The sequence below is a fragment of the Lepisma saccharinum genome, chromosome 18 (genome assembly GCF_977018435.1).
Source record: "Lepisma saccharinum chromosome 18, izLepSacc3.1, whole genome shotgun sequence".
In the NCBI taxonomy this organism is placed as follows: Eukaryota; Metazoa; Arthropoda; class Insecta; order Zygentoma; family Lepismatidae; genus Lepisma; species Lepisma saccharinum.
Genome location: NC_139246.1, coordinates 1,100,550 through 1,127,619, shown reverse-complemented (window position 1 = coordinate 1,127,619; position 27,070 = coordinate 1,100,550). Strand labels below are relative to the sequence as shown.

Below are 27,070 nucleotides of genomic sequence, written 5' to 3'. Positions count from 1 at the left end.
TCCTTTCAACTCTTTCTAACACCTTCTTCTATTCTTTGTTTATCTTGAGTCCCCCATTCCAGTTCATTGTGTCTTCTTCTCCTTTCTTTTCTATTTCTTTGGCCTCCTTCCATTTTTTCACTAGTACTAGAGGAATGAAGAAATAAAGGAATAGGAGTGTGAGATAAAGAGTCCAACCACTTTCCAGATGAAAGGAAATGTTTAGCTAAATCGCCTGTCAGGAGAAAGTACAGTAGACAAGGGAAGGCCACCTGCTGGAATGTTCCAGAAACAACTTTCTAATAATCTTGTGTCTGGAGGGGAGTGATTTTTGTGTATATATATTTTCCTGATTTGTACCTTGTTTCATTTGTACTTGGTACAGAGTCTGAAGAAGACCTTTAGTGTTGCCCACGAGACGAGACGAGACGAGACTTTGGTCTGTCCCGTCCCGTCCCGTCTCGTGAAAATGCTGTCTCGTCTCGTGTCCCGTCTCGAAAATATTCGTTTGTCCCGTCTCGTGTCCCGTCTCGAAGGGTTCTGTCCCGTCTCGTCTCGTCCCGTCTCGTTTTGTCTCGTCTCGTCTCGTAAAAGTGATCCGGTTCGTATCATGCCAACAAAAGTCAAAAGTAGCAGAAACACAATATTTATCCGGAAAGTGGGATAAACCTCCAAATATTTTACCCATTGCGTGGTGAGAATAAATAAGGTTCGTTAATCATGAGGACGTTAATGTTAAAAATGCAGTTTCTTGGTTACTGATTGTAAGGTATCTTATGAAATCTACCTTGTGTTTTTTCTCGTTTCCATACAACTGTCTATCCATCGTACATAAGTGAGTGTTCTTTTTCATTACTGCTATACCTTTTGTAAGTCTTCAAATGTTTTCCACTAGACCTTCTTTCTTTCTGAATGTCGAACTTCCATGCACTATGAAAATGTACATATTTTCTTTAAATTCTAAGCTTGGCCCTGGGAGCAACAAAAAAGTTTTTAAATGTGTAGTACGAACACAAAAGACTATTTAAAATTTCAATACTTAGTATATTACAAATATAAAGCATTTATTGTTCTTAATATTGTTAAACATCTTCTATGACCTAAGTTTCAAAAAGTGTTTCTTTGTGATATTGTGCTGTTTCTTATGCTCAGCTTATGACGCACATACTTCTTTGTTTTCCCTTTAGCCTCTAAGTCCGGTACCACCACCGCTTGATCTAATTTATCCTTCGGCAGGCACGCATCTAGAAATATATGTCGGGGGAGGGTGTCTGAGCCAAGTGTTTCAGAAAAAAATAATAATAACATTAACGACAACAATTAAGCAAATGTTTAAATTAATACATTAATATAATTCATATGTCTATTCACTTGAATATGTAAATTAATTAATCCTATTATTGTTATTATATGAAATGTTACAAAGATGGTAGAAGAATAGTAATATAACAGCACAAATATTAGCTAATATCTAGCTTACGTGTAGTTAAGATCGCCAAAATTTGCATAAAAACAGCTGTCCTGGCAAGAAAATTAATGTCAAAAAAGGTGATAAATTGAATATTTGCTGAATAACAAAAAAGGATGTTACATCCAGTTGACGAAAAATAAAGTTCCTGATTAATATTTTATGCTCATTATTATAAGTAGTAGTGTACATCATAAATCTTCATTGATACTGTCATTCAAAGCCGTATGATCCCAATAGAATCCTTGTTTTCTAGTAAGTTCGGCAGGAATAAATAAACCTCGATTATGCTAAACAAATATATTTTCTTGTTTAACTAGAGCAAGGCCCCAGGAGGATGCAAGAAGCCGTTCTTGCAAAAGTGTATGTTTTACGAAGCGAAGAAACGTGACGAAACCACCACGTATGGAAGACAAACCTGCATTTAGTTCATATCGCATATTTACAGAGCCGTGCCTCCTAAGTTATAAAAATCCCAACTTGAATGCTTCTTTTAGACATGCTATAGTTGAAAAAAATATGTTTAGATGCACCAAAAGTGCATCATTATCAGATTATGCATATAACGTGTTATTGGAATCAACATATTTGTGTAAATTGGGTGCCTCCCCGATGGCGTAGTAATAAAGTCGAGGTCTTGTAATGAACGGTCCTTGCGTTCGATACCCAATGGAGTCAAAAAGTGGATCGGATCGCACATTAAACTGTAGGTCGGTTCGTGATTTAGCCTATTTGTGAATCAAGTGGACTTAAAAAAAAAATTAAAAAATATCAACCTTAAGAATATTAGAATCCACTAATTCACCCGCAGGTAAGTCAAATTTCACATATCCGTCTTCATCCTCGTTCATAGACTTCCTGCAATACCTTGTGAATGTGTGTTGCATCCTACCAGGTGCGAGAAATGTGCAGAGTTATTCTTTCCCTGTACTGCGTTATTTCTTTTCATAACAGTAAGGCTAAATTCTCGTTTTATCTGAACTTTTAAAAAATATGCAAAATACGTCTCTATCTTTAAACAACCACCCTTTCTCATGTATCTGTAAAATAATCCCACTCTGTCTCAGAAAACCTCTTCCCACGATAAAATGAAGGAAACAACTATCAAGTCTCAACAATTATAATTTTTTGCTTAAATTTCCTATCATTTATACAAACAGTAGCACATATCACGTCCTTTGGTGCAACACTGTCAACAGCTAATGTTACTTTCCTCGTCCTAATAAATTTACTTCCAACCAGTGACGGCGCCAGGGAAATTTGACTGGGGGGGGGTGGAAGGCTGGCAACAAAATATTGTAAGGGGGCAGTCACATTAACACGCCCGAAAACACTACACATATATATACTTATATAATAATAATAATAATTATTATTATTATTATATTCATGTATGGTGTTTTGTGTTTGTCTTTTATTTAGAGTGGACGTTTACTGCCTAAATTTACTTCTTGATTACGAGTTTATCTCCACATGATTCGTTTTAATAAAGACATTAATTCTTTTTTATTGGTAAGTTGCGTTGTCTTTAGTGGCCTATTTCAGTATTGGAAGACATTCATAGTTTTATAATTCATCGTCTTTCTTGAGATGAAACTACTGATATAAATATTTAAGTTATAAGATAATAATACGTATAAATGACGAAAAAATGCTTCGAAGAGTTTAATTTTCTTGGAAAATAGACGTTGGAAGAAATTAGTCTTCTTTAGTATTAGAAACAATGTGAGGCACTTAGTGAAGTGCAATTCTCCTGCAGGAGAATTCTGCTCTATGTGCTTTGGAGAAGACATTGCCCACCTTTGGTACGTCCAGGACTTGACATTTCTTCTCAATGGCAAGAACAGCCAAATGAGGCAGTCTGCATCCAGCATCCTGTTTCGAGCAAGCTCAAGCAAGATTTTAAGGACAACCATCTTCGTAACGCTGAAGAGTTTTGGGCAAAATTTGTGTTTCACCTTTCAGGGAAATGTTATCACAGGATAAAAAATCAGACAAAGGTTTCAGTTATCTCATAATTCAAGAAATATTCTGACCCTGGCATTACTTACTCATACTCTACCATTCCAACGTATGTCTGTGCTACCCAATTACAGGCACCTATGGAGTTCGTGGGAAGAAGTTCTTCGATTTTGATATGTACGAGAAAGAGCGAACCTGCATCTAATGATTGAAGAGTGGCAAATCCTAATAAGCGTTCTTTTGCCTGCCCGCGATATGTTTTGAATCGAATTTTAAGTGTAATTTGCATTTTAAGGTTCACGTTCAATACATTTCCAAATAATATCCCCTCATTAGCTTCAAGAGTATCGAAGAAATTCCCTTTCTAAAGGTTTCCTCAGACTCATCATCTCGAAATTCAAGTCCCTGAATAGTAAGAAACCGCGATGAATCCACAACTGACATGTAGTGTCGGTTTTTCTCCGATCACCTTTGGTCCTGGGTTCGGTACCCAGTGGAAGCACTTTAAACTATAAGTCCAGTCCCGATTAGCCTTACTGTGCATAAAGTGGACTTCAAACACCAAATCAACCAACCAACCAAATCTTGAATCAACTTTGAATGTCTTTTACTAATTAGCGTTGTCACTAACGACCACGATTAGAATAATTTACCCGTACCACAGATGATGTCTTGTGGTCCTCAAAATATTCGTGTTTTTTTAAAACCATCCACATTCAACACCTTTTCCCAGTTCTTAAAACTGGTTAAAACTTAGGTTAATCTCGGCTATTACAGGACATAAATGAATGAGAAATCACCTATGCCCAGGTCGGCGCTCGAATCTTGAAAGAAAGTCACACACACATAGCTATATACGTATATACTAAACAAATTAATATTTGTTAATCAAGTTGGTATTATAAGTGATATCATGCAGAATACACCACTTTGAACTTTGAAAAGGTGAAAATCGTCATACTCTTATAAATGAACTCTCTTATTATTCGATATTTAATTAACTTCAGTTGGGGGCCCCCAGGGGGGGGGGGGGCGAAGTGTCTGACATGGGGCGTCTCTGCCCCACTCTGGCGTCGTCACTGCTTCAAACCCTCTAATAACTTCGCTGCTGATAGCCTCACTTTGGAAATGGAAGCTTGTGTCTCGGCGAATAATACAAAGAACTTGTGTTCACTGTCCCTCTTTCATTCAAAGTCTGCCGTTTTCCTTTTCAGTTTTTCCATTGTTGTGTCCATTGTTCAAAGCGAAACCTCTGTCAGTGGGGAACGGCGAAAAATAGTCTCGGAATACACCCTGGCCATAAACAGGCTCCCTCCACCCTGACATTGCTGCCAGCTTCCCTCTGAAATTTGATAAAACTACTTTGTGAAATTTGTTTTGAAGGCTAAATTCATAGAATAAAAATAACAGCTACAACATTCCTTCATCTGATTTACAGAAAAGCTAATCGGGACTGGACCACAGTTTAAAGTGGGATTCAAATCACTATGTGCCTTCACCGGGCATCAAACCCGGGATCCCTTGATTACAAGGCGACGACGCTAGCACTGTACCATCGGGGAGTCCCCTCGTAGAACAACGTTTCCACGATTATACAGAACTTTGTGCACTTCTTCATTTGAAATCTATTCTACATCAGCCTGGGTATTTCGTTATTACAATCCAAGGAATAGTATTCTCCTTAAATAAGAAATAAATAAATAAAAAAAAGGATTGGAAATAATCTTCAAACGGACGTAAAGAAATCTAATCCAACCACCTGTAGATTGCCTGAGGGAAACAACAAGAATTTTCTGAACAAAGACATTTCCGAAATTTCCATAACATTCTAATAATTTCACAACCCGTGCAAATAATCACGTGGTAAAATCTTGTCATGGTTCCCTGTAAACACTAAAATCAGTTATTTCCATATTTCCCGTATTTTCTCCTTCTCTTTAGCTCTCAGCTGTTCGGAGTGGGATAATGCAAGATTATTTGTACCTAATTATCTCCTTCTCTTGGTCTTGCTAATATCTTGAACTCCTTAATAACTTTCCCAACAACTCCTTATCAATTTGTACTTCCATGTTTCCTACAATATTTTTCCTACATCCTAATAACATTCACTTCTGTACACCCTTTGATGTAAAAATTAAATAATAATAATAATAAACCCTATCCGTCGGTCCGTTTATCTTTCCAGCCTATAGAGCTGAGACTATTTTTACAAGATAAATCTATGACTCAGACACTCCACGATGTTTTGGACTCTCCTTCCACCTTCTCTATCTGCCCTTTTACTTGATGTTATCCAGAATTGTATTAGTATCTGGAGTACTATCGTAACATAAAGTTATTAACCTGGAATAAATTGGAAAAAAATGGGGAGTAAAGCTGTGTTTCGAAAGAGTATTGAAAATAAGTTTAGGTATTCAATTCATTCATTACTCTCTCTAAAATAGTCTTCTTTTGACTTAATACACGCTTATGAACGTTTCTAATTGAAATACTTTATTCCAAGCAAACAAGTATTTGCAACTCATTAAATATTTTGCTTTTACTTTTTTCGAGACATTCGAGACGAGACGAGACTTTTCAAAAGCCGTCCCGTCCCGTCTCGTGTCTCGTCTCGAAAACAAGACGAGAAAGGCATTCCTACTCGTCCCGTCTCGAATTTCAAAAGGCTTGTCCCGTCTCGTGTCTCGTCTCGAAAACGAGACGAGACACGAGACGAGACGGGACATGTCCCGTCCCGTGAGCAACACTAAAGACCTTGCTAGAAGGTTGAAACGTTATGTTTTAAAATAAAATAAATTTCTGCCTTGGTCAGCATATTGAGGTTTTCATATCTTTGTGAATGTCCCTTCATCGTATCATCACCCATCCTCGTGGTCGCGATTAGCCGTAAGAGGCAGAAAAGCGATGCTAAACTACAAAAATCGAAATGAAATCGAATGGAGAGGAATTTTCGAAAACTAATTTGCGGACTCAGGCAAGCCGAAAGAATGTTATGTGTATGACTCATCGCACCTTCTCGGTCAAGCGCCGTATTTCTTCTTCTGACCCAATGACGGAATGCTTTCGTGGTTATAGGATTAAAGCTCTTGGCATGGATACACTTGGCAACGAAAGCATGCGTGGTGTGGAGGCACAGTGCTCCAAGCCATGCTCAGACTTCACTCGGTGCAAAACAAAGCAGCAGCAGACAGATACCAAATGCAATGATACGAGATGTCCCAGATCAGGAGACTATGATTTCATGTGAGGGCAAGGAAGAAGTTCTGGGCAGCATAACCGCACCATCCAAACCCAACGATCAACATGACTGGACAAGCCAACCCCAAGCTTCCTCGTTTGTAGGATTGCCTTGTCGTCGATATCATTGCCGTCAACGCCGCCTTTCCTCCTGAATGACATTCAGAAAGAAAGAACACGGCAACGATCACCATAGTCTGTATATCTTCCCAGGTGAAGCCAGCGACTCCAGCCAAGAATGATAAACAAAATAGTCCATTACTGCGACAGTTGTGGGAGGGACATCTACAGATGCGAGTCATTCAACCCAACATGCCATTTACAAATATTAGACAACTTTTAAGTCGGAGTCCTAATACAAGGACTGACGCTTACTAATAGACAAAACCCGACATGATAAGACCTGGAGCAGACCGAGAAGGTGTTTGACTTACGTGCGATAAGTGAGACAGAGAATGGTATCTCAACAGTTTCGTATCATTTGTCCAAATACAGTGCGTACATTTTAAAACTGCCTGGCGCCAAGCACAAATATGAGAAATGTTACAATATAGTGATCTGCGCATTTAGTACCTTACAACGAATGGTTATTTGTGTATATTGTTGTACCTTGTTGTTCAATTCTTGCATACTTACACTCCCCTTCCCTTCCTCCCTCCTCTTCTTGCCCCCCTTCCCTTTCCCTACCGCATTGCGTGTTTGTCTGAGGGAAGTTTCTTTGGCAACAGTGTTATTTCACAATGACTTGGCCAGCCAGATCTCCTGATCTCTCAAGTCCGGACTACTTCCTATGTTTTTTCTTGAAAGAGCTGAAGCATCACGTCACTGTTGCCATTCAGAATATCACCGCAGAAAGATTGCTAGGAATATGGCAAACCGTCTGGACATGTGTATCCTGCAAGAAGGACATTTGTTGTAAGGTACTAAATGCGCAGATCACTATATTGTAACGTTTCTCATATTTGTGCTCGCGGTCGGGTTTAAAATGTACGCACTGTACTCGTCTCGCTCTCGTCTGGAGTTACGAAATGCGTAGCACAAGCAAACATACACAGGGAGTCCCCCCGCAAACTTTCTCAGCGTGTAAACATCTTTATGGCAGACTTACGGCGCTTTCCAGAATTCACCAGCGTGCATCAGACTGGCCAAACAAAAATGACGTCAAAATCGAAATCTGGTAATCGTATACTCTGTCCCGGGAATCTGTGGAGCAAGGCAGCGCATAGCGGTTGCGAAGGGGAGAAAGAGAGTGGGCGGAGCAAAGGCTGGTAGCGGCAGTCGTTTCCCCCTCCACGCAATCCCGTTCGCTCGCTCCAGAGGTTCCCTGGCCTTGAGGTGCAGTGTGCAGGCGGGAATCTCGCACAGCACGAAGCGCTCGCTAGCCTCCACAAATCAGGCCCCATTTAGCTGGACTTGGGCGTGGACTGAGACTCACCCGGGAATTCCTTGAATTCCTGGAATTATGTGTGAATTATTGGCTCCGGGAATTCTGCGTGAGTTGTTTTTTTCCATAGACGTGAAAATTTGCACCTTTTATTGATCCAAATTCCATTGAAATTTTACATATTTGTAAATGCCCTGAGTCAATTTTGTTTTTCACAGTTCAGCTTTTATTTTTATCGAGGAAGGAAAGGAAAGCTGCGTGGAAAATAAAGCAGAATTCTCTCAATCCGTTTACTTCGTTAGTGTCATTTGCGGAACAATTTTTCTGACAGACGGAACGTTATTGCAAGATAAGATACTGTATCTTGAAGTTGCGTATCGTTCTAGCATGAACGTGGGATCGAACCAAGAACCTTCACCATTTTGATGGGTGATGTAGCTCGCTGAATCATTCATCCTCGTTGTATGAGCACTCTCCCCTGGCAGATAGCTTAATGGTAATGAGCGAGAGGTTAACTATACGCAATTAAAAATGGCAAAACACAATCACTTGAATTTTATACCTTCAAGTCTAGATCAACATGGTTGGAATAGGCTAATACCTGTCTGTCACTGATGAAGTTCCTTGGTGACAGCTCTCAGAATCAATCCGTCCTCGATCGTTCAATCTCCCCAGTTGCTTCTCGTTCCAAGACTCAAGACAAGAGACCCCCCCACCACCCGTTGCCCTCTAACTTATTGCTCCTTCCGATCCCATGAACATTGCCCTGCAATACCAGGTGATCAGCATCTTAACTCCGATAAACCAGGAAGATTTGTTAAAAGTACTGACGTGACATTCTTTGAATGCCTGAGAGAGCAACGGCCCGTGATTGAGGTTCTGAATTCTGGTCCGCTATATTTCTCTATTTAGAGGATATTGATACGGTTGATTGAGTAAATTTGAATGTGAAATTCTTCTAGGATCAAGTCTTTCGTAGACTAGTATGTGCCGCAACATTTGTGTTTGTAGATGTACATCACGAAGGGTGATATCTCTTTTAGTAAAGGAACACGGGTCGGGTGTAACTTACTTTTTGATTTTCCCTCGTATTTCTAGCCTGAGTATGTAAAATGCCAAATGTACACTCCGCACCGTAAATATTTTAAATATGTGTACCGTTTAATTGAATTAGAGGTTTTGGATACATTGGAATCATACATACCCTTTACATTGTGTATGCGTGTGGGTGGTGAAAGGTGGTAATAAGTATGGTTGGAATGGAGAAAGGATCTGCTTGTACCCTTGATTTTTTTTGGAAAGTTCGCCTTGAAAACCGAGAATTACACTTGAATTTTATCATGGCCCTGTTGCCACCCTGATTTTGTATTTGTGTTGTTTTCCCTTTGTTTTTTGTTTCTTTTTTGCTACGTTTCTTTAATTGCAACGATGGGAATGAAATGGCAAAGAGACAGCCATGCTAAGACAAGACCTGAATCGCTCAGCTCTCTCGGCGCGAAGTCCACCAGGTTGGACCGAAACGCAGCGTAGCGTCGGTGTGGCAGATTGTGTCCGTGGCGTTCTCCAGACCCCAACAGCCGGCAGGTATTGATCTTGTTCAGAGGATTTCTCTGTTTTCGCTCCGTCGCCAGGTTAAACACTCAGCCGAGGAATTTTACGTCTATAGCTCGCCTCGGGCGAAAGGCTTCACGGGATGGACCATCCCCCATCGCCACAAACGGCTTCAAGTAAAGGGGACGAAATGCCGCAATTCTTCATATTAACCCTTAAAAGCACAACAGGGGCCTCTGTATGGTATATTAAAAAACTAGGAATGGGACAGATCAATCGGTATCGGCCTATCGGTTTATTGGTAAAATTACCGATTATTTTACCGATCCGATATATCTCGTATAAATATCTTATAATTTAGTGTAATATTTTTTTAAAAATGAAACCGAATGAAATGTGACTCTAAAGAGGTAACCGTGGTTATACGGAAAGCTTACCCTTAGCAACCACTGTTGTTTCCATGTATGGAATTTAGGATACCAGAATTTATAAGAGAGTTAGGAGAATGCACGTGTGCAGGACAACATGCTTTGTTCATACAGCAAGTTCTGACAATTGAGCTGTAAAAATTACACATGTCAATAGGGAACGAGCCAATCAACAGCAACTTTTCACCATGGTTGTTTAAGGTCCAGGAATTTTAAATAAATTCAATTCCGGTCCAAGGGAGAAAAATCAGCAAGCGTAAATGGGTTCTGGACCTTAAAGAACCTTTTTATCTGTAAGGTACTTCAACTCGGTCCAGGAACCTTTTTTCGATCAATTTAATTACGATCCAGGGACCTTTTTTACGGAAGAATTTCAATACGCTCCAGGAACCTTTTTTCAATATAACAATACGCAACTTGGACCGAATTTAAATTGTGCGAGAAAGAACTTTCCGGTCCTGCAGAGGAACCATTATAATTTATGGCTTCCTGGACCTTTAACAGCCCTGCTTTTCACATGCACCATGAGGAATCCTCAAGCGACACGTGTCGCCTGTCGCTTCGGTGTGAATTCTCCCTAATAGCGTAGGAATAACACGAACCATATCAACTTATGCACATACCTCGTGGTCCTCGTTCCAGTTTCCGGTCAGCCCAACATTCTCTGTCCAGTGTAGAGGAACGGTGGACAAGGATGCTACTAAGGAATGTCGGCTAATGAGGCAGCGCCGCGTGCCTTTTGCACGCCTCCGTCTTCGTTGACGCCCGTCCCAGCATTCCATGTCCGTTCACGCCAGCCAGCAAAATTACTCCCCACGACCCATTTGATTCATGGGCGAAGCTTGTTTCAATTCCGCATTATATACAGATACCTGAACGACGCCAGAAATATTTGTGAGGAGGTGAATGCTATGAATAATAATAATTATTATCTTGATGATGGTGTATAGGATTATCATGACTTAGTATATATTTTTGGTAAGGGTGATGTGTTCCCTAAATATATAGAAATTCATATTGTGAAGAAACTACTTGAATTAAGGTGCTTTTTAAGGGCATATTTTCGCATATTTGGACATTTCCTACGTGATAGAGCATATTTTGATGGATTTTGGGTCATATTCAGCATATTTTTGCTTTTTCAAGAAATATACAGTCATTTTGGAAGTGGATTTATTCTTACTCCCATGTTCAATCGAGTGTTTTTTTTTTACTGCAGCAAAATCTTTTTCATTTTTATTTGAAAATTTACAGAAAGTATTCATTGTGCATTGCAACTCAGGGTCCATGAAGTGAACTAAAAATAGTACGTATATGAAAATATTTCGGCATGTGTTAAATATTGTTGTTTGAAACAGTCCAGATATAAGGGAATATTTTTCAAATCATAGTACATATTTTGCAAAATTTTAGGTCGTAAGAGCATGTTTTATTTTGCATATTTTTGTGATTTTTAGGTCATAAAAATCCTAGCCCTAGTGATTATTATTGTACAATAACTATTAGGAATTAATGAAAATAAAATAATTTATCCAATAATAGTAATAATAATACAGGTGTGCGATGAAAACATTGTTTCAACTTGAATGGTTGATTCCTATGTATTTTTTCGCGCTGATTACGGGAGAAATAGTAAAAACATTCCATCACATACCATTTTTACGCAAAACGCGATTTTTGGATTTGACACCCCCACATATCACATTATACGGTAAGTGAGCAGTTAGTAGCATCTTCCGTAACTTAAAATAAGCTGTTCCTCATAACTTTAAATTTATACTTTCGAGACAGGGATATATGAGTCGATGACCTACTGTCAAACGTCCAGTTTTCCCCTGAGGGCAGACGCGTTATCCAAAAATCTCCGTTCAACCACTCCTCCACTGCGCTCCATGAATCATTCTGTTCCTTGCCCCACAACCGTAGTAATGACTGTTATTTTTGCTCTTGCAACATGCAAGGGTTCAATCTGAAAAATAGGAAGGAGATTTCATATCCAAACCTACCCTCTGCGTCCTGTGCCACCCGAGATTCCGGTTCCTTCACCTCCAGGTAGTGTTGTCCACGGGTCGAGACGGGACAGGCTTTTAAAAATTCGAGACGAGACGAGATTGACCATGTGTCATGAGACAAACGAATATTTTCGAGACGAGACAGCATTTCCACGAGACTTCCACGAGACGAGACAGGCCAAAGTCTCGTCTCGTGGGCAACACTACCTCCAGGAACTCTAAAAACCCCGGCAGATTCTGAGGGTGAGTGTGAAGACTCAGGTGAAGATTTCCTAGCCGATGCTACCTCCAGTGAGGCTCAACTCTTCACCCAAATGGAGTTAAACGACTTGCTCAGAGATTTGGGCCTATCCAAAGTGTCAGCAGAGCTCCTTGGCTCCAGATTGCAGAGCTCCTTGGCTCCAGATTGAAGCAAAATAACTTGTTGGCCCCCGGAACTTCATTCTATTAGTGCTGTCAGCGAAGAACAGGGTCAAAGGTTCTACCAGGACATCAAAGAGTTGGAACGACGGTATCAGGGCAGCTGAAGCATCACCATCATCACAGGGACCTGTCGCAGATGACTTACAAGAGGAAAAGCTCTCGAAGAAGCATTGAAGGAATGAAAAAACGGTATTACAAGGACTTGTAGCAACTCGATAAGTGACTGAAACTCAAAATTTGCAGGTATAACGCTGGATATTTTATTTTTTATGTCAATTAAATATGGTCCAAATACACGTTTTTACCAATTTTTCTTAATTTTTAACTCCATTTTGAGAAAAATCCTTACGTGATGGAGGAAAACGGGGGTCATTTTCCGACTCGGCGCACCTAAAAATATTGAAATCAGTTATTGCGGTTAAGACAATTTTCAAAAAGTCTCAAAACGCAGGCCTGTGTAATTATTATATCCTCGAGACTTTTCTACACAATGTACCGGGTGAGTAAATACACAGCTGTTTTTTTCTAGAAATTTCTAAAATTTCATTTTTTTAATGTTTCATGTAGTAGGGCACTGGAATGAATAGTTATTTTATTTTGTTATCCCAGAGGTTCTGGCTTCGAATGGGCATAAATATTCTTTGTGATTGTTCCTTCATCAATATCATCACTCATCTTCGTGCTTGGCAGAGAAGCTAAATAGACCAAACCAGTCAATCCTATATAGCAACATTTTGCAACAACTGCAGTAGTAACAGTTCTGTTCAAACTGGCAACCTTACGTGTGGCGACATTCGTTTTGATCCAAAGAAAGACAGCAGAAACGAGGGGAAAAAAGTTGTAAGTGCAATTCACAGGGATAGATGCCGTTGCAGGCTGTTAGCGAGATGGGTTTCCAAAGCGAAGAGATGCGCGATGCAGACCATCCCGGTAATTGACGTTCTGTTACTTGCAACCAGAAGTCTCCGATACTCCTGCTTTCAAAGCCCACTTTGCGCTGATTTATGTTGAGTGGTTTTTTCCTCCCGCCGGGGGAAAAAAATGAGCGCTGGGCTTTCTACGGCCGGCCGTAATTTTAAAACTCAAAGTTGCGTGCATCGCTGTAATTGCAACAATTAATGTCCGCGGAGGATTAGCGTCGGAGTCCATCTCCCCCTTCCCTCCCTTCCCTCGGGAAAGGGGATCATCTTTTGTATCCCCCGCACGGGGCCGGTTCTCCAAAGTGGATTTTTTCGCTAATACGGAGATTCTTTCTTCTCCCGAGGGGGGCTGTGATTTGTGGTGTGTCCGTTCAGCATGTTTGGGTTTAGAACGGCGGGAGCGGGTCAAAATGACCCCTACCTTCACAGTTTCTTTAATAACTATCCCGTTTTTCTTATTTTTACCTCGAAATTTTGTGATTTTTCATAATTATTTATCCTTTTTAAGATTGTATATTGAAATCTACAAAATATAATTTATTTCTGTGAAATTTCATGTTATACCCCTAGGACAGCAGGAGGGGTCTATTTTACCCCTGTAAAGTTTAATTTATGCGTGCTGCAATATCAGCGTTACGTTGCGGTTCCTATGTCAACCTGTCTTTTGCATGTTCCCACTTGTCACAGTTTACATGTCGTCATGTAGGTAGTGTTCTTGGACCGCGATGGACGTCTCCTAACATGTGGCATCGAGTAGCAGTTTCTCGTTGTCAAATGTTGCGTATTCCGGAGTGTTCAGTTGTTGATTATTATAATTTTTTTTTGTAATCAAAATGCATCACGAACCACCTAAACACTTCGATTATAATACATAAAACACAGAAAATAATATAAATTAAAAATCTGTCCCCATTTTAAAATAATTAGAATAATTTCTAGGGGGTATCAAATCCTTGGCCGTGTTGCTAAACTTGGGAGTAGTCTCTCGGACACTTCTGAGTTTGTAATGACCTCACTGAAAGTTAATGGGGTTGTTAGAAGCAGGGTTTCTACCGTTTTATAAAAACAAAATTCCCTGACTTTTCCATGTTTTCCAGACCAGGAAGCAAAATTTTCCAGGACAATTCTTGTATTTAAATATGTACAGAAGATGGGCACTATACTTTGGCTAATCATCACACTTAGAATTCTACTTAACCACGTTTATAGAATATTAACTTTAGTGTTGCCCACGAGACGAGACTTTGGCCTGTCTCGTCTCGTGGAGTCTCGTGGAAATGCTGTCTCGTCTCGAAAATATTCGTTTGTCTTATGACACATGGTCAATCTCGTCTCGTCTCGAATTTTTAAAAGCCTGTCCCGTCTCGTCCCGTGGGCAACACTAATTGACTTCGCATGTTAAGAGTAATAACGAGAAGAGAAACTGAACAGAAAGCGACTCCTTGATGGGAGTATTAGGGGTGGGCTTTATGAAAAACTAGCCACATATTGACTAAAGGTTAACTAAGATTATTTTTGAAATAAAAAAAATCGAAACAATAAGTACACAGAGTACTGACGTGCTCTTATAATATATATATATATATAAACTATCCATTAATCCACAACCAATGCAGATACTATAGAGTACATACGTAAATCAGATTTGTCCAGAATAAATATAACCATTATAGGAAAGAAATAACAATGAAATAAATTCGTACATAAATCAATGTTATACACACACACACACACACACACACACACACACACACACAATGTATTAACCAATTGTGAAAGTGTGTCTGTCAAGTGTTTCTTTTATTGCATTTTTAATAAACAAAATATTAAAATCAATATTTGGATTTGTTGATGTTATTCTATTGTACATACTACTGATTCTAATTGAAGGGCTCGGATATAAAACATGGTAAGTGGCATTTTGGTCATTTTTGAGTTACAAAATAAAATGTGCCATCCTTCAATTTTCGAGTGAAATTTGAATGTCAAGCAATTTGCATTGGACTGGGTGAAACCTTCTGAAATTGGTGAACACAACACGAAAACAATTTATCTACAGTATAGCTTCTAATAACCAACGAACTCAGAAATGACCATAATGTCACTTATCATGTTTTATATCGGAGCTCTTCAATTAACGGTGATTGTACTTCCAGTTTTAGGGCTCATGTATAGCAGTAAATTTGTTCTTCTTAAATTACATATACTAGCATTGAAGCATATTTGGTGAAGAAAGTCTCTATTATCCAATAACCTAATTATAATTTTATAAAGAAATATCTGTTGTCCTAATTCACCTGTTGCCGAGTGTCGTACATGAGAATTCCTGTAATGAGATGTCATACGGAACTCTGTGTATGCTGAGATGTTCTACCTCTCAAAAACTTTATTTGCACTTGTTCTATTTGTTTTATATCGGCTTTGTAAATTGGCGACCAAACAACAGATGCATGTTCTAGTTTGGTTCTAAGTAGCTATATGGATGATTGTGTAATGTTTTCCTGTCTGTTTCTAGAATACCTGAAAGAGCTGGGGCTGATTAAAGGCGACGTCGACCCTCTTCCCTCAGGAGCCAAAGAGGAGGCAATTCCGGTTAATCTTCCACCCCCATCGCAAGGTAGGCTTTGGTTGTGTAGGCTGCAAGGTCTATCCTGGTACAGTTCCGCCACTAAGTAGGCTGTATCGTCTTCGTACTGTTGTTGCCAATCACGTATGTTTGATGCAGACATGGCGATGGATCATGCTGTTTCAGAAGTCTTTCGAAAGGCCAAGCAAATAATAACAACGAGCTATTCAAGCGCTTAAGGGGATGAGTGACAGCTACGCACCAGTTGTGTATTCATGTCAATATCGTCCGAATGGGCATTGCCACTAAAAAAAAACGCCGTATAAGAGAGAGTGCAAGTGGAAGAGAGTTTTTTTTTTTTAATGTTCATTATTAAGGTAGACACGACGTTTGAAAAATATGTTGAATAAGAATTTTCAGAATCCTACGTAGCTATTCCTTATGGAGAAAAGAAACCGCAACAACTTCAACCTACAGCTAATCAAATGGAAGTTTCGACTTTTCCGCTTGTCAATTACATCTTCAATCTGTCCTCCTCCCTTTTATATATTTTTCTATGCCATCGAAAGTTTGATATTCGCAAGGGAACAAATAAAATAATACACCATAAGCGTAATGCATTTCTCCTTGTCTCCTACGGCCATGCTGGTAGTGTTGCCAAACCTGATGCGCATGGAAGAGCTACATTTTACCTTAAATAGAGTTAAAACTGACTTTGAAGGAGCTAGATTTTCGAAGGCTGAATAAAGTGCCTCGTAGGATAATTTTAGTTGTCAGAGGGGTAGGGGGGGGCTGCTATTACCGTTTACTTTAAAGTGATGTCAATTTATTCTTAGTTTTCACCGTCCAGATCTGGCGCTATAACCAATCTCAATAAGGATGGTCGCATAAAATAAAAAATAAAGTATTCCCGGATAACAATATTATGTCATCTTCACGTCAGTCACGGCGGTATAAAGAAGAAGCTGGGGAGGTAAAAGGTGGTGGGGCGAGAATATCACGTGCAAAATGTGTGTGTGTGTGTGTGTATATGTATATATTCCCAAAGTTGGTCTATGTGGGCCGGAACCAGTGCTGCAGGGTGCGGGCGCCCGAGTTCACATCCAAACGAGTGTATGAAAAAGCCCGATCTGGCTCCAAAAGAGCTGAGTTGGCAACAGTGCTCGCAGCCGCCGCAGAAGGTAGGGCCTTGCGGAAACCTTGCCTCATGCCCTTAAAGGGCAATTCTTTTCCTCTCGCCATCTGAAATACCTGCTCTCTATGTGTCGCAAAGAGAACGGCAAGCTCTGGCTGGCAGAGAGGAAAGCACGTGGTAGCTGTCAAGTTCTTCCAGCAGACGACAGTGGCCGGAACTGTACTAGGATAAACCTTCTGAGCAGGCACGTATCTAGAAATATGTTTCGGAGGAGTCCAAACCAAGTGTCTCATGATAATAATAATAATAACGTTTAGACTAAAATAATTATAATTATGTTAATTAAATAGTATTAATTAAAATATTCAAATTAATTAATATTATATTTTTGTTACATGAATAAGTAGAAGGGCGGTATAAGAATAGGATATAACACCACGTCATTATCTTGCTTAGGTGTAGTTCCAGGAAATTAACGTTAAATATTAATAGATAAAGAATTGAATATTTGAGGACTATAAAGTGTTCCCCTGTGCATAGCACCACGCCATGAAGGCGTATAGGGGGTGTGGGGGTAACGTAAAAGTGGTAAACGTTGTAAGTGCCAAAAGCGAAAGTGTTGGGAAATCGCATCGTTTCTCACATCAGCCAGTAAGAACGTGCACACTAGTGACCTCTTTACACGCCCTTTGAACTACTTAGAGCTACCAGCCGCATTTCACGTTTACCACATTATAAAGCATGGCACATTTCACAGTTTAACGTGGTAAACGGTGTTTGAATTATTCTGGCGCTTACAGCGTTTACCAATTTTAGTCTTCATAATTGAACATAAAAAAAGAATGTTAGATCAAGTCGACGAAAAGTAAAGTTCCTGGTGATGTTTTATGAAAGTTATGTTATAAATAATAATAAATCTTATTTGGTGCTGTTATTCGAAGTGGTATGATCCCAATATAATCCTTGCCTTCCAATAAGTTTGGCGGAAATAAATGACCCTCGATGAAACAAATATATTTTCATTATTTAATTTTAGTTATTTTATTATTTCATTATTTATTTCTTGTACTTAGTAAGTCTTGGGGGGGGGGTCCGAACCCCCTAAATACGTCCTTGCTTCTGAGTTATAAATGTACGAGTATGGACGCATGTGCGTTAAGGTTGTAGACAAACACTGATTGGCGATATTTTTTTCGTCGAGTCCCAAATCAGGAACGCACAGGATCAGGGTAGGTATAATAAACGCAATAATATCCTAAATTGTGTAATTTAGTGCAATTTGATATGAATAGTTTTTCAAATTGTTAGATTGATTGTGTATTTATCTTATTTTTCGGACCATAAGACGCACTTTTCCTTTGAAAAGTATTGTCTAAAATTTAACTGCGTCTTATTGTCCGAAGGTCCTTCAATGCATGCAGAGGTGAAACTAGAGGGTTCCACCGCAAGTGAGGCTACAAGGGTTAAATGCCCTTTAAGGGATGTTGTAGACAGGGATATCGGATTCAAGTTTGAATAAAGTGATATCAGATTCAGGTTTGAAGATTCGGATATCAGATACAGGTTTTGGATATTGAGATATCGCAAACTAGGTTTGAAAGGCGGGATATGGGATTCAGCTTCGAATATTCAGAAAATGAAATGTCGTATGAAGTTTTGAAGATTGAATCCAGGATTCAAATCCTTTTGGATTCGAACTGCTATCCTTTTACATAGCTATGTCCATATTATACGTAAAAAAAATTCGACAAAATTACAAGGATGCAATGTTCTTCAAGGAATGCCAGATCAGAAATCTAAATAACATTATTTCCTCGGTATTAATAATGATGAAAGTGATATGTTGTTAATAATAATTAAGCCAAGACGACTTAGGTGGGCAAGCCATGTGGCACGAATGGGCGAGGAAGAAGAGTTTACTGGATTCTTGTTAGGAAACCTGGTGGTAAGAGACCTGTAGGAAAACCAACATGAAGATGGAGGGATAACGTTGAGATGGACCTAATGGATGGAAAAGATTGGATTGATCTTGCCCACGCCACGATAGGGAGAGATGGAAGGCTTGTGTTGCTGCAGTTATAAACCTTCGGGTTTAAGAAGGTTAGATTATTTTTCACACAGACAAATTACAAGGAATGCAATGCGAGAACTGAAATCTAAAAAAAAACATTATTTCCCCGGTATTAGTAATGCTGAAAGTGATAAGCTTCGTCAGGTACAATTTTATCACTTCATTTTTCTTTGTAGCGCATTTACGCGCACCTCACTCTTCGGCGCCAGATAGTTTTCACTTTGCCTAGTCGTCCCTCCGCCCCTGAACGCAGCTCCAACTTATAATGCAGCTGCAGTGAAACCCAGACCACTTAAAGGGTTTAAGGCAAAAAGTAGATTTTTTGTTGTTGTTTTCTGCCAGAGAGCAGAGCGTGGTTGGAAATGTGTTCCCCCTCAGGAGCACGCAAAGTTTTACTTCCAGGAATGGTAAAAACTGTCTTTCCCCCCGGAGAAACGGAAGCTCATTTTCGCATGTAACTGCCGCATAATGATTCATTTTGATGGAGAACCTTTTGCATCCCCATTGTAGCCTGCAAATTCCTCCCGAGGCAAGGACAAGCGACCCAGAGATTCCGTACACTAGATTATTTTAATCACCCTCTTATTTGTGAAGTTCAAAGGGAGACCACGAAATTAAAACCGCTACCAAAACAGAACTTTATGCGGATCTCTTCTGAACGGTCCTTCTACCAGAGCTTGTTTTCTGGCAAAAAGAAGGGGGGAAACCCCTTCATATTCAAGCATATAGGCCGGGACCATGCGAGCATAATCGGTGCTTTAAAGCCTATTTGTCAACACAGTGCACAGTCAAGAAGACATCCAACAAGATGGAAGTTTTATACGATGCGAACCAGAGGAAAAAAAAAAAAAAGAGGAGGCCCTTCTTTGCAAAACCTTTGCCTCCTGCGGCCACTCTGGCTCCAAAATGAGTATTTAAATGACGCTCGTCAAAGTTCCTGTGCACCGTAAGAAAATTCTCAGGGCAAATAAGGCCCGCTTTGATCTCTAACTGACAAAGAATTCCACGTAAACCTCATTATCTCGCCGCACAACTAGGGTAAATGATATTTCGTCTCAAAGGCAAATTCTTGATGACTATCAAAGAAATTTTGAAGAGGGGGAGAGCGGGATGGGGGCTGGGTATATAAAAAAACAGGGATCCATAAATAACCGAATTTTAGAGAAAAGATGATCAAGACAATTTTCTTTTCCTGTTTTCAGACTCCAACGACATAAAAATCCTCTTGCTTGGGTCCTTTATTCGTCTCTTTTAACCTACGGGAAGTGCACAGCAACTAGACTTCCCCCTTTGTCTTTGAGGGGGATTTTCTTCCCTTTTTCCTATTGGCTACGTTCTTGTGGGTCCGCGCAGAGGGGGAGGGAGGTGTTCCTAATGTAATTTAGAGATGAACGACCCAAAATGCTCGCTAGTTCAAAGCTGCCATCAAGAGAGAAACGCTCTGCAATGGACCCTCATCAAAGCGTGGCTAAAAGCCTCTGCATTAATCCCTATGTCCAGAACGTGGGTTTTTCCTCCCTCTTTTACCGGGAGAGAGGGGGGAGGAGAGACCCTTTAGGGCGCATCCGGGGCTTCATTGAAATTCTCCTCTCCGGTGGAGTCCTCCGGGCAGGCACCACATCAAACAATCCGGGTAATGTCTTCCGCGGACCCAATATCCTGCTTTAACCAAACAAAGTCTCGACCGAGAGGACAACCAGACCACAATGTGCTGGCTGCCGACTAGCAGACCGCGCAGGTAAACACGGTCACCGCAACACGTCATAACCAGCGGCACCACGGGTTATGTTATCGGAGCAGAAAAAATAACAATCCACCCAGCATGTTGGATGAAAAATTTACCGTCCGTGCGCTCTCGCTGGCCTTAAATGCCCCCTCCTCTTTCTCGTTGCTCGGGCAACACCACAGTCTCAGAAATTCAGATCGTGATTTTTCAACAAACCGCGATTCTCTCAAAATTGAGGTCGCGAAAGGGTAGTTGGCGTTATTCGCCGCCATTTTGTTGTCCTGTACTGCACGGAAAATGACCGCCGGCTGCTTTTCGCGCCATTTTGAGAATTTCTTCTTTGCATCCACGGGAAGATTGAAGTAGTGGCAAACAAAAGCATGTGACTTGTACAGAGTGCGGCAACTGAACGTGACGGTTTTTAATTGCAAATAGAAACAAAACTTTTTCGTGCAACGAAGTCAATTTATTTAATACATGCTGTACTACATCTTCATGCATTTGAGGAAAATAGCACAAGTGGTAGTTCTATCCAGTTTCTTCACAAGGACCAGTGGGAGATGCGGCGATGACAAAGCGAAATTAAAAAAAATATATATATTGCTTTTTTAAATATTTTAGAGAAGAGGTAAAAAAAGTTAGAATATTGGCATATTTGACACCATGAAACAGCTAGAAATACGCAAGAGATTCGCTAAGTTTAGCGCATAGAAAGGAGAGCCCAGTTCTACCCCCCCTCCCGTGCCCAACCGCCCGGCCTACGTTTCCTGTTAAGTGCAATGGTGCCAAGAGGGACAGCTCATCGCAGCAGGTCTGCGAATCCAAGGTCTTTCGCCCGCTTTTCCCCCGCTCTTGAAGGTCTGGTCATAACAGACCTTTTTCAGCTCCCTTGTTTTCAAACACGGCAGGGTGTCTCTGACGTCATCAAGATGAAACTTCTCAGAATGTCCAGCACTGTAAAGCATGCAACGCTCTTGTTCTTTAGATATAGAGAAAAAACACATATTGCATATTGAAGAGCTTCGCAACACAACTTGCGCAGAATACATGAAAGTAATGGTGCATGAAAGATTTAAGTAAGCAAAAGCATAAATTTCCCCACGGTTAGTGCTGTAAAGAACTGAAAAAAAGAGCAGATCTGAATCCATTGTATTTCCTTCATAGTAATTCTCCTTTTATTTTTTTTTGGATCCTGCGGTCCAAATATTAATTTCGGAAAAAAATGTTCTTGCTTTACAACACTAAGTACTTCCTGTTGTTTTGTGTTTACTATGCTTACAAATGAAAGACTAATCAAGATTTTTGTTCTCGAGGTGACAGACATACTTACTCAGAGAGAACTTTTTTCCTATCACACCTTACCTTCACACTAGGGATGGCCAAAAATATCATGATTCCGGAAAATTTAAAATTCTCAATTCGCAAATTTTACTATCCGGATTTCAGAGCCATAACGATTTTTCGGGTAGAATTTATTAAGAAAGTTTCGTCTTCCTTATTTTACGATCAGATACTCCGTAGAAGAAAAAATGGATTTGGCCATCTGTACTTCACGTCATGTACGAACATTGTTACATCATTACCAGTGTAGCAATCCCCCCCCCCCCTTCGGCCCAGTTGAAAGATTGACCCTGACTTTTGGCAACTCTTGCGATGACTACGTAAAAATGTCACGCATCGCCACTGCACAAGGACAGTTCTTTTTTTTAATAGCACACCTAGAAACTAATGAACATAAGAAACTATAATGTTTTTAATGTAAAACCTTCCCTGAGACGGTTTGCGACAAGAATGGCTCGTCGCGTCGGATCCTACTTTTATCATTTCGCCGCAATGGGTGTCCGCCCCCTTCGAGAGAACGTCTTTAATCCGCCACTGGTCTCATCCGGTGTGCGACTGACCTAAGCGCATAGTTGCTTTCACGAAATTAAAAATTACCAACAAGCAAGCAAAGCTCAAAATGTATTTGAGGTAAACGGTTATTAGTTGATTAAGAAGCAGTAAATCATTATGTGCTGCAATAACAAATAAAGTTTAGTTTTGGTCTACTTGACAGTTTGGGAATTTAGAGCAATTAAGTGAAGGCCTGCATCAAGTACCCGTATTCTTAGGATGAGAGAGGGGAAAATTGTATGAACACAAAAAACTTCATTTTGTCAAGTTATTATTATTATTATTTTTTTTTGGTATAATGATTTTTTCGTATCTGCAAACGGTTAATGAAATATTCGACGATTTTCAGTGATTTTCCAATATGGCGGCCTTAATCACAGATTCTATTTTAAGATACTTTTAGTATGTTCATTAGGAAGGTAAGTGCATTATTTCTACCGAATTCCTTCATTTCTTCTTAATTTGGTATCATTTGATGTAATTTTACTGCATAAGCCTATCAAACTAGTTATCACTCTATCGCCTTTTATTTTCAAATTAATATCCTATTATCCGGTTACAGATTGCCGGTAGTATTAGAGCATTCCCTGACATTCGCTACGAGACTCGGCGGCAAGCGGCCCGGCGTCAGTGCTTGTCTTTCCCGGTGAACGGGTCCGCGACAGTGTCACGCTACAGTCTGTTTTTTTCCGTCTCCCTGCCTTCGCTCTCTTTCCCTTTCTGTTGACGTTGCAGACTGACGCCAGTATAATCCTCCCTTGGAAGTTGTGTTGTGTTGTGTCCGTGTGTTGAAGATTGTGGCTTAATATGGCACCACAAAAGTTTACCTTATGGAAAGAGGAATTGTGGAGAAGTGCCACGAAATTTCCTGGTGTTCCCGTTCGACATTGGATCACTATATTAAACCGCGTAAAAAGTTTAGAGTAACAGGGTCAGTTCTGAATAAAAGTGGAAAGAAAAACCCACGTGTACTTACTGAGGAAAAACTCGAAGAGATAGGACAAAGGTTAGAACAGTCTCCTCGGAAATCTATCTGTCGCCTCTCACAAGAAACGGGTGTTTCAAAAACCACAGCATTTAAAACCACTAAAATTCTTAAATTTGAGCCCCACAGAGTATACAAAGACAATCCGCACACCATCCGTGAGTTAAAGAGAGTATTGTACGAGAAATCGGTAGAATTACAGTAGACGAACTTGCACGTGTAAATGCCAATTTCCTTGGGAGATGCCAGGAATGTGTTGCAGCAGAGGGACATCATTTTCAACATCTTCTGTAGTCAAGGTTAGTACACAATATGAAAACTGTAATTTTAATAGCCGACTCTAGCGACTGTCGCGACCCCGTTCGCCGGGAAAGACGAGCGCTGACGCCGGGCTGCTTGCCGCCGAGTCTCGTAGCGAATGTCAGGGAATGCTCTGTATATGGATGTGAAACTTGGTTCCTTACATTAAAAGTGGAACATAAGTTAAGAGTATTTGAAAATAAAATCCTTAGACACATATTTGGACCTAAACGGGATGAGGAGACAGGTGAGTGGAGAAGGTTACATAATTTGGAACTACATAATTTGTACTCATATCCAGATATTATTATAATGATTAAATCAAGAAGAAGACTTAGGTGGGCAGGCCATGTGGCACGAATGGGAGAGGAAAGAAGCGTTAACAGGATTTTTGTTGGGAAACCTGATGGTAAGAGACCAGTAGGAATGCCAAGACGAAGATGGAGAGATAATGTTGAGATGGACCTAAAGAAAATCGGTAAGGATGGGAAAAAATGAATTCATCTTGACCAGGATAGGGGCACATGGAAGGCTTGTGTTGCTGCAGCCATTTTGAGTTTAAGAAGGCTAGAGAGTTAGTTAGTTAACTTCACCGTCTTTATGCAGAGCATTCCCTGACATTCGCTACGAGACTCGGCGGCAAGCTGCCCGGCATCAGCGCTTGTCTTTCCCGGTGAACGGGTCAGCGACATTCGGTAGAGTCGGCTATTAAAATTACAGTTTTCATATTGTGTACTAACCTTGACTACAGAAGGTGTTGAAAATGATGTCCCTCTGCTGCAACACATTCCTGGCATCTCCGAAGGAAATTGGCATTTTCACGTGCAAGTTCGTCTACTGTAATTCTCCCTATTTTTAGTACAATGCTGAGGTTTAATATAAGCGACTGTCGCGGACCCGTTCACCGGGAAAGACAAGCGCTGATGGCGGGCCGCTTCCCGTCGAGTCTCGTAGTGAATGTCAGGGAATGCTCTGGATAATGATTGTCTATTTGAGTGGAGAGGTTAAATCACTTGGTACGTACTGATTACCCTGAAAATACATTGGATGCAAAGAAAAACTTTGGTGCACTTTAGAACCTACCAAAACTACTATTGATGTCCAAGCTGTTTAGAGTCCTTAGTTTTACAATTTCCAGTATCATTCAATTCAGGTCTTGGTTTTCAAAGATTGTCGAATGTGGTAATGCTATTTCTAAGCGGTTTGGGGAAAAAGCACGTAAGTCAAAATGCAATTTTATAGCAGACAGGTTTTTTCCCCTTTTTTTCGTTCTTTCTTTGCATGTTTATTCTTTTAATATAAAACATTACAGACATGATATACATGTTAGATCATAACTGTTTAGAATCATTACACAAGCCCAATATAAAATTATACTCATAATATTTTCTTTAATTGATTCAGTGGGACAGAGACAGAAAATTGCAGTTTGCGTCTTTAGGCCTTTGTCTTTGTGATTACAATCCTATCTTATCTTCTTCATCCTAATTTATAATCTCTCAACACTATTATGTTGAAAAATATAACAGCTTGTGAAGCTTTCCCACAGTTTCACTTGTGAGTTTTTTAGACCACAATAAATAATTTTAAGCGTTCAATTAGGTACGCACTTGTATGTTACTGTATGTAATGCTCGACTGTTTATTTTCAGCGGGAGGATTTGTCCCTGACTGTGGTGATGACGATCTTGATGACTTTAAACTCCCAAAGAATTTTGGCTCAAAAGGAAACGTACAACAGGTAAACCTAATATTATCTATCATTTGGCTATTTAATTATTATTTTGCCCATAATAAATTCTGAAAAAGATTTACAAATGTTCGTCTTCGTTAACTCTTAAAAACTACAGTTAGTTAAGAACAGTGTATATAACCGATTGCTATGCATTATTTTCAACAATTATTCGCAGCTCATCCATAACTTCATGTCTGTGCCTATTCCTATTTTGAAATTTCTCTATTTCTTTTTCCTACTTCAATAATGTCCTTGAAGATGAAAAACCTGGAACACAGCTCCGCAAATTAACTGCCTGATTTCTGTAATAAACTTAATGCGAGGAGTATGTAGTGTGGGAAAATGTACACCATTACAAGACTTCTCTTTCATCATTTGCAAGAGTAGAGTGACACGTAAGGATCCATGTGATTGTTACTGATATTTCAAAAGACTGGTTGATAGTGGTAATGTCATCGTCCCGGTGGAAGCACATTGCACACTGGTTCAGATCCCACTTTAAACTGTAGGTCTGGTCCCAATTAGCCTATCTGTGGGTGTAACACAACAAATCAAACGAGGACCAGTTGAGAAGACATGTGGCCTAAATTGATATGCTATGCACCATAGGTGGCGGAAGGAGAGTTGAGGGATGTGTTGTGCACGTAGAAAGAGCACGGACATTGGGAGAAGAAGATATGAGATATAGAACCGTTTCTGTTAGTTGTATATTAGACGGGAGTGAGAGCTGTTATGTACATTGTGTACAGATCTGTAGGGAAAAAGTAATTCCCAGAAGAAAGTCCATCATTAGTTGATACTCAAGAAAACAGAAAAATTCTTTCAAGTACTTGGACAAACTTAATTCTGTAAATGCCATGGAAGCCATCTGGATGTCTGTCTAAAATATTCAGCCAGTGGCCTGATACGTAGATAGATTCCTTTCTTGTCACTAGACATGGAGTCTATCTTTTGAAGCTCAAAGTTGCATACCTACAAATTCCGTGATATGTATAGGGTTACCAGATGTCCAGTTTTTCCTAGACATGTCCTATTTTAGCCTCATGTCTGGCATCCGGGAGGAATTTGAAAAATGTCATAAATGTCCTACATTTTGAACGTCACATGATATTAATTAGAAAAATACGTGTTTCAGTTCAACAAAGAGAAATCATGCAAGTTACAAGTCTATTGACTGCACTCCCAAACTCAATAGTGAAATTTATTTTGATTCAGTCATTACCCAAAAAGAAAGGAAAGGTTTCTGCTAGAACACTGGGGCCCCATTCTAATGATGTCGCTGTTCAGTGCCCGAGT

The 27,070-nt window shown here is 39.9% G+C and overlaps 1 protein-coding gene across 1 annotated transcript in view; it reads left to right on the top strand.

The window, feature by feature from the left end:
- Positions 1-27,070, top strand: part of LOC146002328 (Fanconi anemia group J protein homolog) — a 346,842-nt gene that overhangs the window by 245,768 nt on the left and 74,004 nt on the right. The window contains exons 6-7 of the mRNA XM_083140050.1: positions 15,880-15,981; positions 25,692-25,780. Coding sequence (XP_082996176.1) covers positions 15,880-15,981; positions 25,692-25,780 — 191 coding nt within the window. The remainder of the gene's footprint in view (positions 1-15,879; positions 15,982-25,691; positions 25,781-27,070) is intronic.